Source organism: Heterocephalus glaber, unplaced genomic scaffold (assembly GCF_053883595.1).
Source record: "Heterocephalus glaber isolate CG9 unplaced genomic scaffold, H.glaber_assembly_v1.0 deba00001466, whole genome shotgun sequence".
NCBI classification, from domain to species: domain Eukaryota; kingdom Metazoa; phylum Chordata; class Mammalia; order Rodentia; family Bathyergidae; genus Heterocephalus; species Heterocephalus glaber.
In genome coordinates this window covers 816,221-834,728 of record NW_028258313.1, presented here as the reverse complement: position 1 = coordinate 834,728, position 18,508 = coordinate 816,221, and the positions used below count along the sequence as shown (strand labels likewise).

Genomic DNA, 18,508 nt, shown 5'->3' with positions numbered 1-18,508 from the left:
CTCCAAAGGACTTGGGCAGCCCTGTCTCTTGGGGTGACTGCACTCACTCCTGAGGCTTTCCCTGGCAGAGTTTATTTTGGCTCATGATTTCATCCATTGGTTGGTGGCTTCAAGGCAGAAACATCATGGCAGAGGGGCAAGAGCAGAGGAAAATCTGCTCACACACATCTTGAAGGCCAGAAAGCAGAGAGTGAAGGGATGAGTGAGGAGGAAGATGTACCCTTCCAAGTCATGCCCTCAGTGACACACCTCCAACCAGTCTCCACCTCTAAATGTGAGTCTTTTGTGGGTGTCTTACTTTATTTTTTCTTTGGTGATACAAAATACCCAAGACTCACAAGTTAAAAGAGGAAAGTTTTACTTTAGCTCATAGTTTGTTGATGTTTCAGGCCATAGTCAACAGGCTCCAAGGTAGGGTGGCATGAAAGAGGGGCATCACAAAAGAGAAACAGTCCATGCAGGACAGGCAGGATGCAGCAAGCATCAAGCAGAAGCAGCAGCAGCAGCAGCAGCAGCAGGAGTGAGCCTGCCTCCCATCTTTCCCTTTGTATTCCATCCAGGCTACAAGCCTATTGGTTGGTGTCACCTACACCAAGGATGGGTCTTCCATTATTCACACCCAGAATCATGCTACACCAGTTTAGTTATCACACACCTTTAATCCCATTTAATCCCACACACCCTAGATCCAGCCAGCTCTGAAAAGCCCCACCTATGAGTTCTTGGGGCTTTGGGAAACATCTAGATATAAGGCACAACAGGGGGACATTTTGATCTAAACTGTAGCACAGTCTTTTCTGATCCTAGAGGTTTTTGTGTTGATAATCTCCTCAAGATCCTTCACTAAACACAACAGCAGTCTGTGTGTGTGGTACAGAGAGAATTTCAGCTGAGATGTACTTTGATTTTATTCCACATAACTTCTTCACCTTTTGTCTTTATGGTTTCTTATTCATATCATGCACTTACCTAGATAATTTCTAATTTGATGATGACAATTGTAAGAGTGCCAATCTTGGTGATGATGATGACATTGTTGATAGGGATTAATAGTATTTCTTTCATATGTGGAGACACATATTCCTCCTCATCATCATCTTCCTCCTCCTTTAGCTCCTCCTCATCTTTGCTCCTCTTCCTCCTCCTCCTTCCCCTCCTCCTCCTCCTCCTCCTCCTCCTCCTCCTCCTCCTCTTCTTTTTCTTTGTTTACTGGTGCAAATGCAATAACAGTTTTGGGTCTTGAATTAAGGAAACCATGGGTAATGGGAGTAAGAATGGGAGTGCATATGTTATCACATGTTCAGAGCAAGGATGAAGCCACTTTTCTAGGGCCTAAGTGGAAGCTGAGGTGGCCCCATGGCAGTTCACACTATTGCAAGTAAAGTGTTATTTGAAGGTTAATGAATTTGTGCACACTGTGCTTGTCAGTTGTGCTCAGTCTTGCATGGCCTTTGTAAAGCTTGGGGATTGTTTTCCCTTTGTCTATTTATAGTTTAGACATGTATATTCTGGTGTCTGCCTCCTATGGTAGTGGTGCCTCTCAATCTGTGTGAATTTATCCCCTTGAAGTCTGGGAGTTTCTGTCCCTGTTGTAGCAGTGTGGCCCATACTGTAAGTAACAGCTACAGTCTGTGAAGAAAACTGGAAATCTTTTCTGAGGACACAAAAGACCTCAGAGAATACATAACTTAGGCAACAGTCCCAAAACAATATCAGTATTTTAGTTTCATTGCTACCTAGAAACTATACCCTTACCATATTAAAAATTTCATAGATGTAGGAACTTTCAAGGAATATCAGTTCTAGTGCATGGGTATTCACTCACTTATGTCCATGTGTAGCAGACTGGACATGATTTCTAGTGTACTGGGTTTTTCTAATGTGCTGGGTTTTAGGGTGCTATGTGCTGTGCTGTGTACTTTCCCAACTTTCAGCACTTTACTTCTTGAAGCAGCCTTATGAGTCTGGTGTCAGCACCTGCCTTGCAGGTAGAGACAGAGGGTTGCTTGGGGGTGGGGTGGATTGGGGGTGCTTGGTCATGAAGTGAGGGGCCAGGCCTGCAGCAAGCATGGCCTGTGCTGAGGCCAAGGGTCAGTAGCCAAGCTGCTTCTCTTGCCATGGAAAGGAGAGCATGTTTACCCCTGATGTGTGTCCCAGCAGGAGGCACCTCTGGGAGAGCAGGAAGGGAGCTTGTGACTTCACTTCAGTGGAGGAAAACATAGTAATACCCATAAAAATCTAAGTTTGACAAATAGAATAAAGGCAGATGTCGTGCTCTGTTAGATTACAAGGCGAGTTTTATATCCAGAGTTACTGCCAGTGCATTACACATGGCCACGGGTGAGCAAATTTCCATGTGATAGAACTGATGTTCCTCAGAAATTTGTGTGTCAATGAAATTGTGATTATGGCAGAGATATAGTTTCTAGGTAGTAATGAAACTACAAGTAGTGATATTGTTTGGGGGCTAACATGTAAGTATTTGGGAAGTATTGTATAACAGGCTGTGTCTCCTCTTTTCTCTATTTCCCTCCCTCTAATGCTCCCCCCCCCAAATGCAGACACACACACACACATACACACACACGCGTGTGCACATGAGAAAAAATAGATTGAAAACCTAATCCTAAGGTAAAAAGCCATAAAACAACAGGCTAAGAAATCTCAGGCACAGGAGACTTGGTATTTCTATGCATAACTTCACAAATGTACAAGGCATGATCAAAATATAGAGCAAAGATTTAAATTAAAGTTTATTACAGTACATACACATTGCCACAAACTTTTCAAACTCCTCCTTCACCCTGAAAAGCCTTATCACTCTTGCCACTTTCTGAAGCAGTCCTGGAAGTCCTCTTTCTTCAGCATCTTTATCAGGTTTTGTCAAGAATATAGTGAATTCCAGAGCCAAGTGCAAAGATAGCTCCCAAATGCACCATGCTGTGTCCTTGTCCATCTTATTCACCAGATCTGGGACTGTGTGGCTTCTGGTTCTTTTCCAAAGGCAAAATGACCATGAAAGCTAAATGTTTTGAATGGATTCAGCACATGGAGGCAGCTATGAAAGTGTAGCAAAGATACAAAAGAGGATGTCAACAGCTGCTTCTGAAAGTGGCAGGAATGATGGGATGAGCGTGTTCAAGGCAAGGGGGAGGATTTTGAGGAGGATCAATAGCAATGCATCTTTTACTGCAATGAGTATTTCAATCATTATACGTTTAAGTCACATCCTGCAAAGGTATTTCACGAGCTGCTCGTGCTCCTAAATGACCTGAAAACAAAACTCAGCTTCCTCCAGGTGCAACCTCCTCACCTGGAGTGTTGGGCTGAGACCCTGCTTCCTATGTTCAGTCTCTCCTGTTCAGGTGCACAGGCCTCCTCTTCTCAGCTACATGCTGGTGGCTCCCTGCCTAGGGCCAGGGGGCTCCTCCCTCTTCTGTCCCACTCTGTCCAAGACATTGAGTGCACCCTGCTGATAGCTATCATCAAGCCTGTCTGTGACCAGAGGGACCCCCATACCCCTCTCCTCTGGGACCCCACCACAGACCACACACACCATCTGCTTGCTCTGGGTCCCATGGGTGCAGGCTCCCCAGGATCAGTCCCCATATGGGCCCAGTAAGTGCTCTGTACACAGTCTGTGTGGACTTGACCAGGGTCCACCATCCCCAGGGGTTCGCTCCACAGTCATCAGTGATGACTCCAGCAGCACCACCTTCCCATCCATGTGCTCTATGCCTCTCTGCATGGACCAGTGGCACTGCAGGTGGCTGTGACTGGGTCCAGACAATAGGAGCACACATTGAGAGGCAGTGAGGGTGCCTGGAGCCAGCAAGTGTGCCACCCCTACCTTCCATCCTGAGATTTGTGCAGCTAGCATGGTCCTCTCTGAAGATCACAGCCCTGTTGGCATCTCTGCCTGCATAGCCCTTCCACTTTCACTTCTCCTCCCCTCCTTGCCCCGCAGTCCTGATCGTCCCCCTGGATTAGGTAGAGTCCTTGCCTTTGCATCCTCTCTGGCTTTAATTCCAATTTTCGTAATACCTGTGGTAGAGTCCCTAAACCTGCCTATGTCTTTGGAATTTTTCTCTTGACTAAATTATTCAAATGGGACACTTTGATGTCAGCATCATCTTGGGATCCTAATTATTTCACTAGCCCCACAGGTGATGGCAAAGATCAGCCTGGCTCTCCTGGAATCCAGACCCACTTCCTCCGGGGCTCATCATGTCCTCTGTGTGGAACAGCAGAGGGCAGTGGGCGGTGCTGCCCATCTCCTCAGGAGCTCAGGGAAGGAGCAGAGGCCCTGTGCTGCTCGCACACATGGAAGACAACTCTGTGCTCCAGGGCAGAGACTCAGTGCTGTGTGGGTGGTGAGGGCGATATTGGGAAACACGATTGGGTAGAAGTACGGAGGTGCAGTGCAGAGGTGGGAGCTGGCTGCAGTGCAGGCACTGAGGTGAGCAGGCCTGAGGCTTCTTCCTTCTGAAGGGAGGTGCTGAGGCGGTGGTTGCTCCACATCCAGCTTCCCCCTCCCCTGGTGACACCGGGGGAATGGGTCTAAGACAGAGGAAGTGGCTACAACACTTGTGCCAACAATAGACATTCTGAGGGTCATGGTAAGAAAACAATTCAATGAGAGAAAGACACCTATGCACATTCCAGATGGAAAAATAAACTGAAAACACAGCTCAAATGTCCACACACCACGGCAAACCAGGGCCTTCACCAGCTGGAAGGTCCTGCAGTGCTTTTGGGGTCACTCCAGAGACTGAGTCAGTGGGGACCTTCAGATTTTCATGGAGAAAGCACTCAGGAAGGGCATAGTGCTCTGAGCCTGGCATGAGCCTCTGGCAGCCGACACAGCTATATGGACCTCATTTTCCTCAGCTGCAAAATGGGGCTGTGACAGTGCCTAACTCATGCCCTACTGTGACAGTGTGTGAACAGATTCATATGAACTGCCCCAAATGTGCCTGGTGAAACTCAGCAGTGTGTGCAGATAAGTTATTGATATTAGTAAAGGAGATAAAATTATGGCCACTCCTCATCAACCCCACACATGAATAAGCAAATACATGGGAATTGGGCTGAGGAGGATGTGTGACTGGATCAGCATTTTGGCTGAACTTGGATCAGTACTTGATTGCATCAGCTTTTAATGCTGTTTTTATTTTACATCAACTACACACACATGTGAGAGATTGGTTCCCATGTTATACACACCTCCAGAGGCTTTACAAACATCAGAAATGCATATTGCTAAGGAGGGGTTTCACAGTTGCTAGGCTGAGCTCTTATTTGCCCAACACTGTATTTGCAGTTTTATCCAAATCCAAGTCTCCCAATATCTGCTGGTATTGACCAGAAAAGCCCTCTGTGAGCGCCAGTGTGACACTTAGGAATGTGTGCGATCAGAAAACCAGAAGTGTTTTCAGAGTACAGGACTTTGGGTGGGGGGAGGTGGCCTGAAGAATAACCACACACAATATTGTGAGTAGATGATTCCACGCATGCTGTGCTCAAAGATCAGTACCAGCACTACTTTCTCTCTGACCAGGATTTCTGATCTTTACACGGTCAACATCCTCAACTCTCTCAGACTGGTTTGAGCTTTAAATCAGCACAGCCAATGACAGCCCATGAACTTGATTTATCTCTCTCAGGATGGTACTGTGTGCTGAAATAGATTTCTTTCAGCAAGGGCCAGTGGTGTGTGGGTATAACAGAAGGGCAAGCCAAGATAAGAGTGCATAGTTAGACACTTCCTCACATGTCCTGGAAACAGGTCCAGAGCTGCCCTGGAGTGTCTAAGCCGTCACTGAGGAGCTGCAGATAAGCCAGTGCAGAGCATGACCCTGAGCATTCTCACTACTGATGATGCAGTTCTGCTCTGCTCCTGGGACACATGGATCTCCAGGGTGATGTCTCTGACCAAAACCAGTCCAACACCAAGTGCATGGGGCTCTCCCAGCAGTGACTGCATCTTCTGGAAGTTGGGCCCTTTCTGTCATCACTTACGTGGAGCTTGCTTCAGACCCCACAGGTTCCAGGGCTCCATCCTGCCCACCACCCTCCCTCAGAGGGAAGCCCAGCCCAGCAGCTTCTTGTCCTGTGCATGGGCTCTCCATCTGGGCATGTGTGGGAAAGTCTGCAGGGCTCAGGAAGATGCTTCCTGGGTTCAGGGACTTGTTATTCATAAGAGGAGACTCTGTCCCCACTCTTAGGCAGGTACAGGCTTTCAGGAGTTCTGTGTGCAAACTGGGACCAAATATGTGTTTCCCACTACACCTAAGGGGGCTGGGCAAAAATGTACCCACATCCACAGACAGATGTGGACTTACATCTCAGTCCAGGGCTCAGTGCTCCCGCAGTCACCTGATCTGTACAGGGTTGTGAATGTGAATCTCGCGGACTCACTGAGCACATTAGAAAAATATAAAATGCTTCCCACAGCTCAGGCACACTGCATGGCAGAGATTATTATGAACAACTAAGTCATGTAAAATTAACATATATATATATATATATATATATATCTCCCACAGATATGACAGCATTAACAAGATGACAATAACCTATATGTGACATATATAATGATAAAAACTCTTTAGCAAGGTTTGGATAATTAATGAGAAGTGAAAACAAAGCATGTTTTCTGCACCTTGGCCTGACATGATGCATGTACACTGGTGCCAGCTCCCCCTGGACTCCACCATGGCCCTGCTGGTGTCCTGTCTTGTTTGTCCCCTCGGCAGTGGCCAGCATCTCTGCTATTCTCTAGCCCCACATCCTGAGGCCTGCAGGGCCCTAACACCAGGTGGCCCAGCACCTCCTACAAGTCCTCTTCCTCAGGATGAGCAGGTTCAGAGCGGGCATGATCATCATGTAGAAGAGTGTCACAAACTTGCCCTGCTCATGGGAGCTGCTCTTGGCTGGCTGCAGGTACATGGAGATGATGCTCCCATAGAACAGGGATACCACAGCCTCATAGGATGAGCAGGTCTTGAAGGCCTTTTTCCTCCCCTGGGCCAACCTCATGCTCAGCACAGCCCTGGTGATGTGGCCATAGGACAGGAGGATCAGCCCCAGGGGCAGCACCACAAGGACGAAGCTGGCCAGGTACGTCTCCAGCTCATTCAGCCTGGTGTCCATGCAGGCCAGCTTCATGATAAGGGACAACTCGCAGAAGAAGTGGCCAGTGCAGTTGTTCCCACACAGGGCCAGCAGCATGGTGAGCATGGAGCCCACCAGGCTGGTGCTGAGACCACTGAACCAGGAGGTGCAGGCCAGGCCTGCACAGACCCTCAGGTGCATGAGGACTGCGTAATGCACCTGTTGAGATGATCTTGTGATTTTTGTCCTTGCTTTAGTTTATGTAATAGATTACACGTATTGATTTGCTAGTATTTTGTTGAGGAGTTTTGAATCTATGTGCAATAGGGATTGGCCTATGGTTTTCTGTTTAGTCTGCTCCTTGTCTGGTGTTGGAATCAGGGAGTTGCTAGCCCAGGGGATGACTGTGGACCTACTTCTCCTCTGTCACTTTCACTAGAGTGTGAGGAGGACTGGTGTTACATCCTCCCCGCAGGCCTTGTAGGATTCAGCACCGCATCCTGGGCCTTTCTTAGTTGCTAGGGCTGTGATTACAGCCTCAATTTCATCTCCTGTTATTTCCAGTTATTGTTTAGCATCTTTACATCTTCTGGATTCAATTTTGCTAATTCATATGTGTCTAGAAATCTGTCCGTTTGTCAAGATTCTCCAGTTTGTGGGAGTAGTTTTCATACCAGTTGTCAATGATTTTCTGGATTTCAGCGGTGTCTGCTGTGATTTCCCCGTTTTCACTCTAGATGCGTTGAGGTGGGTCTGTTCTAACTTTGGTGATTTGGGCTAAGGGTTTTCTATTTTGTTTATTCTCTGGAATAACCGGCTCTGGGATCTATTCATTCTTTATATTGTCTTTTTAGCTTCAGTTTTACTATTTTCTGCTCTGATCTTTGTTTTCCCTCCTTGGACTAGGTTTGGGTTTGGACTGTTCTCCTTATTCCTGAGGTACCTTCACAGTCACCTAGTTCCAGAACTTTTCATGGCCCCTAATAGAAAAACCTACCTATATGGATTGTGACAGCCACTGCCGTTGGCCTGCTCTCTTCAGCCCCCAGCCACCCCTCTCTGCTTTCTGCCCCTGTGGATCTCCCCACTTTAGATAGTCCACGTAAATGGAACCACACCACATGTGGCTTTGGTGTCTGGTTTCTTTCTCTCCGCACACGTTTTCCAGGTTCCACACAGTGTGGTCCACATCAGGGGTTCGCTCTGACTTTCAGCTGAGCATTTCACACTGGACAGCTCTGCCTCCTTGAGTTTGTTCCCCTCTTTGGGGGCATCATGCTGTTCCCACCTTTCTGCCTCTGTAAATGCAGCGACTCCAAATGCTCCCCCGCCGCCATGGCTTGAGTGCTTCTCTTCAGTGGTCTGGTGCACACCCAGGGCAGGGCAGCTGGGCTGTGCAGTCCTGAGCCCCGTTACTGCCACAGATTCCTCTGCAGCAGCACCATTCACTGCCACAGGCCATGTGTGGTCCCCTTCCCCACACCGCCACCAGCACTTGTGACTTCCTGTTTCAATTTTCTCTCATGGCCATTGCAGCAGGTGTGAAGTGAGTTCTAGGTTAGTTTTGATTCACATTTCCTAAAGACTACTAAGGCTGTGTGTTTCCCGCTGTATGTGGGTCATGTGCTGATCTTCAAAGAAATGTCTACTTAATCCTTTGTCCATTTTTAGTTTTTTATTTCTTTGCTGTTGAGATGTAAGAATTCTTTTTATATTGATTTTCTTTCACACTTTCTAAATATTGTCTTTTTACTCTTGGTGGACAAGAAGATTCAATTTTTTGTTAATGCCCTTATTTGCAGTACATTCTGATCATGTTCATCACTGACTATGGGGAGTTTGTCCAGGCACATAATGCATCTTAATTCTATGTTCCCCTCCCTCCCCCAATCCCTCTTTCCCTCTCCTTGTGAAGGTCATCCATTTGACCCAGCTATTCCCCTGCTAGGCATCTTCCCAAAAGAGTTAAAGTCCTCATACCACAAGGTTTCAATTGTGAGGAAGTTCAACTCATCTATTTCATTTCTTTTGTTGTTTTCTTTTTGCTGTCATGTTTAAGAATCCATTGACTAATCCAAATAATCAGTATCTGCTACTATGTTTTACGTATGAGTTTTGTATAAATTTAGGTCTCTAACCTATTTGAATTAAGTTTTGTATGTGGGTTAATAGAGGGAATCAGTCTTTATTTTCTAGAAGATATACTTCCAGTTATCACTTTTCCCACTGATACTTTGTCAAAATCAATGAAAATAGATGTATAGATTTATCTATGCACCCCAATTCTCTTACATTGATCTAGTTTTATATGACCAGCTTTAGAGTAAGTTTTGAAATTTGGAAGTGTGAGCCATAAAAATTTGTTGTTGTAGTTGGCTTTTAAAATTATGTTGGCTAGTCAGGTTCAAATGAATTTGAGAATTAAATTTTTCATTCATAAAAACAGCCATTGAGAAATCATATATATGCTATACATACTCACTCATAAAGAGAATAAATTAGAGTTATTTGTGGGAAAAAGGATGGATTTTAAGACCATAATGCTAAGTGAAATATGTCCTACACAGGAGGTTAAATATCATATGGCTCTTCTAATATGAGAAATTTAAAATATAAACAATTTTAAGAGCCAAATAAAAGAGAAGTAGCAGGAAACAGGGAGGCAGGCTCAGTGGAGTTGGGAAGGGATCTGGGAGGAAGAAGAGGGGAGGGGAAATGGGGAGAAAAATGTTCAGCATGTGACATAGACACATGCCCATTATTTGATGGCTTTTCTGAACACACTAAGTTCTCCTTGACTAACTGAGGTCTAAAGAAAGCAAGCTGATCTGTACTCCAGGGAGTGGGGTTCTGTGTCCCCTTTCCAGTGTTACTCTTTCCCTGAGAACCTTTCCTTCGAGTTCATCCATACGGATCATCGTCTCATGGCCATCCACAGACACACTGAGAAGCACCCTGTCTCAGCCACATTCCCAGCAGTGGGACAAAATACCTGCCACCTGCTTCTTAAAGGAAGAGGCTTTTTTTGTGCCTCATGGCTTCAGTGGGTTCAATCCATGGTTGGTTGGCTTCAAGGCAGAAATGGCCTGGTGGGAAAAGGCTGCTCCCTTCGGGGTTAGCAGAAATGGAGGGAGAAGTGAGGAGCCATGGTCAGTCCCAGTGACCACTGCAACAGGGCCCCATGCCCTCATGGCTCATTCAGCCAGGAACTCATCCATGGATGCCTCCAGGATGGGTACTGTGCCCGCGAGGATCTTAGGGAACATCTTCGATGGGAATCATGAGAGACCTCCAACTCAGACCCATCATGATGCTGGGTGGGCTGTCTGGAGCGACCCCATGAATCTTGAATCCTGTCTGTGGGGCTCAGCTCAGGGGTTGACCCTCCTGGCCCCAGCTGGGGCGGTGGTGAGTGCCCCACTGGTCAAGCTCCCTGTCTGTGGCCTACTGTCCTTTGCCCTGGGCACCATCACTGTGTTTAATGCTTCCCCAAGGGCAGTGTGAGAGGCACAGGGCCTGGGCTTCCCCGGGGGAGATTGTCTTTGCCGGTGGATGAAGCAGGAAGGAACACAGGCATGTTCACACACACAAGGACATGGTCAAAGTCATGAGCAAGCCCACCACATTCTCCACCTGTCTGGTAAAAGATTCCACATGCTCCCGGCTCGCTTCTCGAGATACACATCACATTGTTGTCGACCACGACGCCAACCTGACAGCACAGACCCGGGACTCCCTCCTGTGTCTAAGGACAGCGCTGCTCCCCTGCCTCACGCTGTGTCCCTGTCTCCTCCATCCTCCCCAGGATCTCTGACCCCCCATCTGTCCTCCCCAGCCGCTGCTGACTGCTTTCCAGTCTCAGCTTCTAGAAGGCCAACTTTCAGTATCGCATGTCAATTAAAGACAACATTAAATTTTAAAAAATAAAGGAGTTTTGCATACTTCTATTGTAAAGAACATGGAAGGGCTGGGTATTCAGCTTAGTGGCACCGTGTCTGCCTTGCAAGTGCACGGTCCTGAGTTCAATCCCCAGTACTGGAAAAAATAGAAAAAAGAACATGGAGACATTGCTGCATGGGAAGTAGGTGGTACTAATGAGGCAGGGTAGTTACAGCACTTTGATTCTGTGTCAAAATTGCCTACTCTTGAAGCCGAGCCAAATGAATAACTGAGGTTGATCCAATCAGAGGTGAAGGCACCCCCAGGCCTTTCTTACAATGTCATGTCCACTTAGTAAATGTCATTTCCTACATCATTTGATTTTCATGTAACACAAGTAGATATTAAGAAAGAAAATATAAAAACCACTATTTATACTTCTATGAAAAATAAAACAAAATTTCGTACCAAAATAATTAAAGAGGAAGTAGTTAATACAGTGACTGCCGATGAGAAGTGAACGCATCCTGGCCGCGCAGCAGTGGAGTACATCCTACTGATGCTCACACGTGTGAAAAACTAAAAGCCAAATACAATTTAACTCAGTTCACATATTTACCTCAAGCCCTTCCTAAGCAGTGGGTATGGAGTACAAAACCACTTCTGAGGCGCAGCCCTGCTGCAGGGAGGGCATCCTGTGAGCCCCAGGGAAGGGCGGGTCCCGGGGTGCCAGGGTGGCCCACTCAGGCTCACAGCTGGAGCCAGGGACTGGAAACGGGGCAGAGGGAAGGGCGTCCTCAGGCCTACCCAGACCCTGTCTTCAGCCAGAAGTGTCCATGCGCACAGAGTGCCCCGGGTCTCTTGCTTGGGCCAGTGCAGGGGATCAAACCCCGGGCCTGGCAAGTGTCCAGCACCGGCCACAGCCCAGGCTTCAGCGTCACGGGGAGCTGGTGGGAAGCGCTCTCCAGCGCACGGGAAGCCTGCGAGCCTGCGGGCCGGGCCGGCGGCCTCTCTCTTAGTTTTTATTTTACATCCGTCCGCTGCGGTCTGGGTCTGGGTGTCCCTCAAAGGCTCCTGTGGTCGCAGGCTGGGTCTGGAGGGTGTGAAGCTGGAATTGATTCGGGATGCGATGCGGGGCCCAAGGCCCTGGGGTTAAGGGTGTGAGTGCTGCCGCCCTAAGCGGTCTGAAGGAGACCGAAGGGCAGCAGAGGCCGGTGACTCCCGCTGCCTCCTGCGCACCGTGCTGTTTCTCCTCTGACGCTCCTTTGCCCTCCCAGCCTGGAGCCGGCTGGTTATGGACTGAAACCTCTGGGAACCGTAAGCTACACAAACCCTTCCCCTTCCCCTTTGGGTGTCCCAGGGCCGGGAGAAAGGTAACAAGACAGTCACCGTCCCGTTCCCGAGGGAGCTGGTGCGCGGACACAGCACTGTCTTCCCTCCTGGTCACCCTCTTCGGTCCTTAGCCCTTCTTATGTGCAAAGGCCTGTCTCCTTGCTTCCTGTTACCTCTCTCGTCCTTTGCTCTTTGTTTATTTACACTCTGGCTTCCCATCTAAGAGAAACCATGTGAGGGCGATGGCGAGGCTTGTGTGTCCGATTTCCCTTCGCATCCTGGTCTCCAGGCGCACGCATCTCCCTGTAAGTGCCCTTCTTTAAGGCACAGGAGTACTCCACGGTGTGGGAATACCACATTCTTCATCCTGTCACCTCCCAGAGGGCACACAGGCCTCCTGCTAGCTCTCACAGCCTTGCTGCTGTCCACGCCGGTGTGCATGTGTCACTGTGATAGGATGCCTCACGCCTCCGGAAGAGTCCCAGAAGGGGAGCAGCTGGCCAGGTGATGGTTTGACTCCAAGATGAGAGTTGGGGGAGGCGGCTGTGAAGCAGATCAAACACTGCAGAGGCCGCTAGGAAACCAGCATCTGCTGTTGCAAAAGTGATGAATTCTATCCGATCAAGGAGGAGGAGGAATATTTTAACAGGAAGACCACTTCAAAATAACTTAATTGAGGATCATTTTATGGTTAACTTTATCAAGGAAAATTTGCTTGAATCCATTAAGGAGTTCAGGAGTAGATTTATAAATCCAATCCAAAATGGTCAGTCTGCAGATTCTACCATGGTAGATGTCAGAGTGATGAAAAAACATGGTCACATTCTCTATGAGATGTTAGCCGGATGTGTTCAGAGGGGAGATTTTACAGCATTAACAAAGTGCTTGCCTCCAAACCATGAACATGTCATAGCTGTGAGAATGAGTCCTACACAGTGCACGCTGTCTCAGTACTACTTAGATCGCTTAACAGGAGTAGGTAAGAGCAGTGAAGGTGGAAGAGGAAAGGCAGGTGCAAAATTTTTCCAAGATTTTCGAATGTTAAGTAGAATCTGGACTCATCCTTGGTGTTTACAGCTGGACCACATTAGCAAAGAAAATAAGGGATATTTTGAGAAGATAGTATGGACAATTTTCTAGCTTCAGTCTGATGAAACCTCCATGAGTTTAAGCTCTGATGATTATACAAAAAAAAAGGAAAAAAGGGCAAAAAGGATAGTAGCTCAAGTGGTAGCGGCAGTGACATTGATGCTGAAGTCATCAAAGTCTGGAATTCAAGATCTCCTGGAGGTGGTGAAGGAAATGTGGATGAAACAGGAAATAACCCTTCAGTTTCCTTAAAGCTGGAAGAAAGTAAAGTCACTTCATCTTCTAATCCAAGCAGCCCACCTCTAGATTGGTACAAAGATTTTGCTACAGATGCTGCTGCTGAAGATTTAGAGCATTCTGGAAAAATGGGACTTCTCTTTGAAATTCTTCAAATGGCAGAAGAAATTGGGGATAAAGTTCTTGTTTTTAGCCAGTCCCTCATATCTCTGGACTTGACTGAAGATTTTTTTAGCATTGGCCAGTAGGGATAAAACAGAAGATAAAGATAAACCTCTTATTTATAAAGGTGAAGGGAAGTGTCTCTGAAATACGGACTACTACCATTTAGATGATTCTACTACTGCATAGTCAAGGAAGAAGTGGGCTGAAGAATTTAATGATGAAACTAATGTGATACTAACGATGATACTAATGTTTATCATTTCTATCAAAGCAGGATCTCTTGGAATTAATCTGGTAGCTGCTAACTTAGTAATCATATTTGATGCTTCTTGGAACCAATCTTATGATATCCAGGGTATATTCAGAGTTTATTCCTTTGGACAACTAAGCCTGTTTATTGGTAGATTTCCCTCCAATTTAGGGTGGCTGCTTGATATAATAGCTACCTTCTTTCCAAAAGGCCTCTACTCCCACCAAAAGAGTAGCCTAATACTTGCTCTCCTCCTAAAAGCTAGTGACGTCACAGGCTCCTCCAGTCCCTAGTCACTATCTCACTCAACCCCACCTCAGCTCCTAAAAGCCCCCCCCCCTCCTATAAAAGGCACTTCCTGTCCTGGCCATATTGCTTTTATCTCTCTTTTGTTCAGAGACAGCCCGACAGATTGTCCCTGCAGTAAAGGGTTGTCGTGGCCTGGTCTGGTCTTGGTTTTTGGGCTTTTACCTGACATTTCTGTGTACAGGTTCTTAGCTCAGGGAACCATGGAAGATAAAATTTATGATTGGCAAGTAATTAAGCAATCACTATCTTTTTTAGTTGTTGATCAACAGCAGGTTGAGTGTCATTTTGCTATGAATGAGCTTACCGAACTTTATACTTTCAGCCAGACTTACTAGATGACCCCAACTCAGAAAAAAAAAGTGGGATTCTCCCATGCTGCCAAAGGATACTGTACTTGCAGAACTTCTTCAGATACATAAAGAACACATTGTAGGATACCATGAACAGGATTCTCTTTTGGACCACAAAGAGGAAGAAAAGTTAACTGAAGAAGAAAGCAAAGCCGCTTGGGCAGAATATGAAGCAGAAAACATGGGACTGACCAGTCATTTCAACAAACCAACTGGGGCCAGTTTAGCTCCTGTCACTTTCAGCTGTCAAACTCCTATATTCCTTTCAATTTGGGAGCCCTGTCAGCAATGAGTAAGCAACAGGTTGAGGATCTCATTAATCAAGGAAGAGAAAAAGTTGTGGAAGCAACAAATACTGTGACAGCAGTGAGGATTCAACCTCTTGATGATATGATTTCAGCTATATGGAAGGAAAACATGAATCTCTCAGAGGCGCAAGTACAGGCATTAGCATTAAATAGGCAAGCCAGTCAGGAGCTTGATGTTAAAGGAAGAGAAGCAATCTACAATGATGTACTGACGAAACAACAGATGTTAATCAGCTGTGTTCAGCAAATACTTATGAACAGAAGGCTCCAGCAGCAGTACAATCAGCAGCAACAGCAACAGCAACACATGACTTACCAACAAGTGACAATGGGTCACCTCATGATGCCAAAGCCTCCAAATTTAAATATGAGTCCTTCTAACTACCAGCAGATTGATATGAAAGCAATGTGTCAGTCAGTGTCTGGCGCTGTGCAGCCACTACCATTACAGCATGCACCACCTCCAATGAGAAGCAAAAGTCAGGACCTTCCCAAGGGAAATCAATGTGCTTTTGCACTAAAAGCTTACAGGATAGTTAAAAATCATAGAAAGATCTTTTATTTTTAGGAATCAATGACAACAAAACTCAACTGTATAAATAGTTTGGTCTCTTAAATGCCAATCTTCCATATTAGTTTTAAATTTTTTTAAATAGAGGATACCTTTTCTCCCTGACATTTGTCAGTGATGTTGCCTAGAATCTTCTTACACACTTGGAGTACAGAAGATATTTCAAATTGTTTTCAGTGAAAACAAATCCTTCTATAACAGTAGCAGCTCACAGATTTCCTCTATAAATTTTTATGCCTGCTTTTAGCAACCATAAAATTGTCATAAAAGTTATGAATTTAGGAAAAATAAAGATTTATATATCCATTCTTCACATATAAAAATACACAGCTGAATTCTTACAGTTGATTCCTCAATTTATGAAATACATTATACTTAATCCATTTCTTGATTAGAGCAATTGAAATGGTCTTTTTTTTGAAATGGTCTTAATGTTCTTTTGACTGAAGTCTGAAATTGGACTGCTCTATTGTCTCTTATGATTGAAAGTCAGAAACTAAGGTTTATCTTTGACACAGAATTGTGTGCAATATTCTTAATCACTACTGCTGTAAAGTTGGAGGAGACTTGCAGTTATCTTAGCATTGTATAAACAGCCTTAAGTACAGCCTAAGAAGAGAATTCCTTTTTCTCCTTTAGTCTGCTGCTTTTTCTGTTTAATTTTCAGTTATATGTGCTGAAATAATTACTGGAGAAATTTCAGGGCTGTGGATCACCTTTACTCTCTCCAGGCACTAATATAAAGCACATCTCTTAACTGCATGGTGCCAGTGCTAATGCTTCATCCTGTTGTTGGCAGTGGGATGTGGGCTAAGAAAATCAAGTTCTAGCATGTTAGGAGGTGAATGCTGAAGTTGTTGCTAGGTTCACACCCCCCTATTTTCTAAACAACATCAAAATGGCAGAGCTGTGGTTGACTCTAAGTTTCCATAAGGAATGTGCTTTGACAATTTCCAGGACTGTCAGTATTGTGAAGTAATTCCCTTAAAGATGAGGATCACTGGCTTCTCTCCTCTCAGTACTATATTCTCCTCACCACCCCACCCCACCCTGTTTCCTTACATTTTTCTTTGATTGTTTTAAAGTTTGATTTTTTTCCCCAAGCCTATATCTGAGGGAATTTTCTGATCCAAATTACTTTTAACATCCCTTTTTGAGGTTTTACTAAAAATCATTACATTTCTTTTTCTTAATCCAGGTGTGTAAAAGTGAACTATAATTTTATTCATTTTCAATTTTGTTGTTTGAATTTTTTTTTGTACCAGGGATTGAACTCTGGTCCTTGCACTTGTGGAGCAGGCAGCAGAACCACTGAGCTAAATCCCTGGCCCTTGCTTTTGTTTCTTGAAGAAAAAGGTTGTTTTTAACTATGGAAGTCAACATGGTAAAACCATTTTTGAGATGATGACAACAGTAGAAAAGCTAAAGAATTCCTATAAAAAGAAAGCTGATTGGAGGATTTATTCTAGGTATCACTGGATTAGAATGACTTTAGCATTACCTAGAACTGTTTTGAGTTTTTTGGATAATAAAGATATTTCCATTTTTATCTCGGAAGAACTAGTGGTAAAATATCCAAGATCACTAGGTTTATGATACATAATTGATGAGGTTGGTGGATCCACCTCCTACTTTCTTATGATAAACTATCACTAACAAATTCCATATATTTGGATACTATGCTAGCCATATAATCAGATTTGTTTAATTGGGGTGCGAGGCAGATGTGTTTATTTTAGAAAAAAATGAAAACAACAAGATTGAGAAGATGAATATTTGAAGGCAGTGTACTCTGGCCAAATGTTATCAGTTGGTATTTCTGCAAGTGCAGAGTACTTTAAACCTGACTTACTAGATCTAGGGATTTTCAACATGGTCTCTAATTACTAACTCAGAGACATAGATATAAAAACATTAGGCAAACTTTTAAACCTTTTTCACTATGGATGAAATAGGAAATCAGAGTTTGAAATAAAACTTGGACCACTTTGCATACACTCTTCTCACTTGACATATTAGCTACATAATATGTACTTTGAGTATAACATCAAATTTTAATAAATACTTAAAGACAAAAATCACATCAGTAAAGTACTAAAAAGCTCATTTTTATATTTTTTAGATGTTTTAAATAGTTGCAATGGCTTAAAAATGACAATTTAAAATGTTGCTTTTAATACAGCTTTGCCTGCTAATTCTCCTTTTTGTAACCTGTTTTATTTCTTTGGGTTTAAAGCATTTTTGTTTAGTATTGTGATATTGTATATGTTGTATCACCATGATATAGTAATGTTTCAGTCCATCATCCAGCTTTGGCTGCTGAAATCATACAGCTCTGAAGACTCACCTTTGCTTCAGTTAGACTGCTTTTCAGTTCTGTATTTAGTATCTTAGATACTGTAGAAAAGATGCCACTTCTTCTTTAAGGCTGATTTGTAAGCCTGGAATTGTGTTTTTAAAGAAAAGCATTCACGTATGCCAATATACTATCTGTGTTTTCACAACTCAAAGTGCTGTTTAGTAGTTGAAACTTAAACTATTTAATGTCATTTAGTGAAGTAACCAAAATGTCAAAAAAAAAAAAAAAAAAGACTATGAAAATCCGGAAAACATAGCAGGGAAATAGCATCAGAGAAGAAGGAACCAGGGACCATATATGGACTATAAGGACACACCTCCAAGACCCAGCCAGATACACAGAAGTGAGATTAACTAATCACACTGGTGGCTCTCAACCAAGTCAAGTTGACACTTAAGCTTAATGCCAGTCAGGTCCTCCCGTTGGAAAGATTGCCCAAATATTTGAGCATTGATGCCATTTTCTATCACCATTATAATTTACCTATTTGCTTCTACCTTGGAATTTACAATTCATGATGTCAAATTAGTTTGATGATTCCTT

General features: G+C 44.6%; 1 protein-coding gene and 1 pseudogene across 1 annotated transcript; one reads left to right on the top strand and one right to left on the bottom strand.

Moving 5' to 3' along the window:
• Positions 1-6,810: 6,810 nt before the first annotated feature.
• On the bottom strand, positions 6,811-10,034 carry LOC147826516 (olfactory receptor 2C3-like). The gene is made up of 2 exons (XM_087181053.1): positions 9,990-10,034; positions 6,811-7,335 (listed from the first exon to the last, which is right to left on the bottom strand). The coding sequence occupies exons 1-2, from the start codon at positions 10,032-10,034 to the stop codon at positions 6,811-6,813; spliced, it is 570 nt and encodes a 189-aa protein (XP_087037179.1).
• A 2,085-nt stretch (positions 10,035-12,119) lies between these two features.
• LOC106009150 (chromatin remodeler ATRX pseudogene) lies at positions 12,120-15,603 on the top strand (annotated as a pseudogene).
• Positions 15,604-18,508: the final 2,905 nt, after the last annotated feature.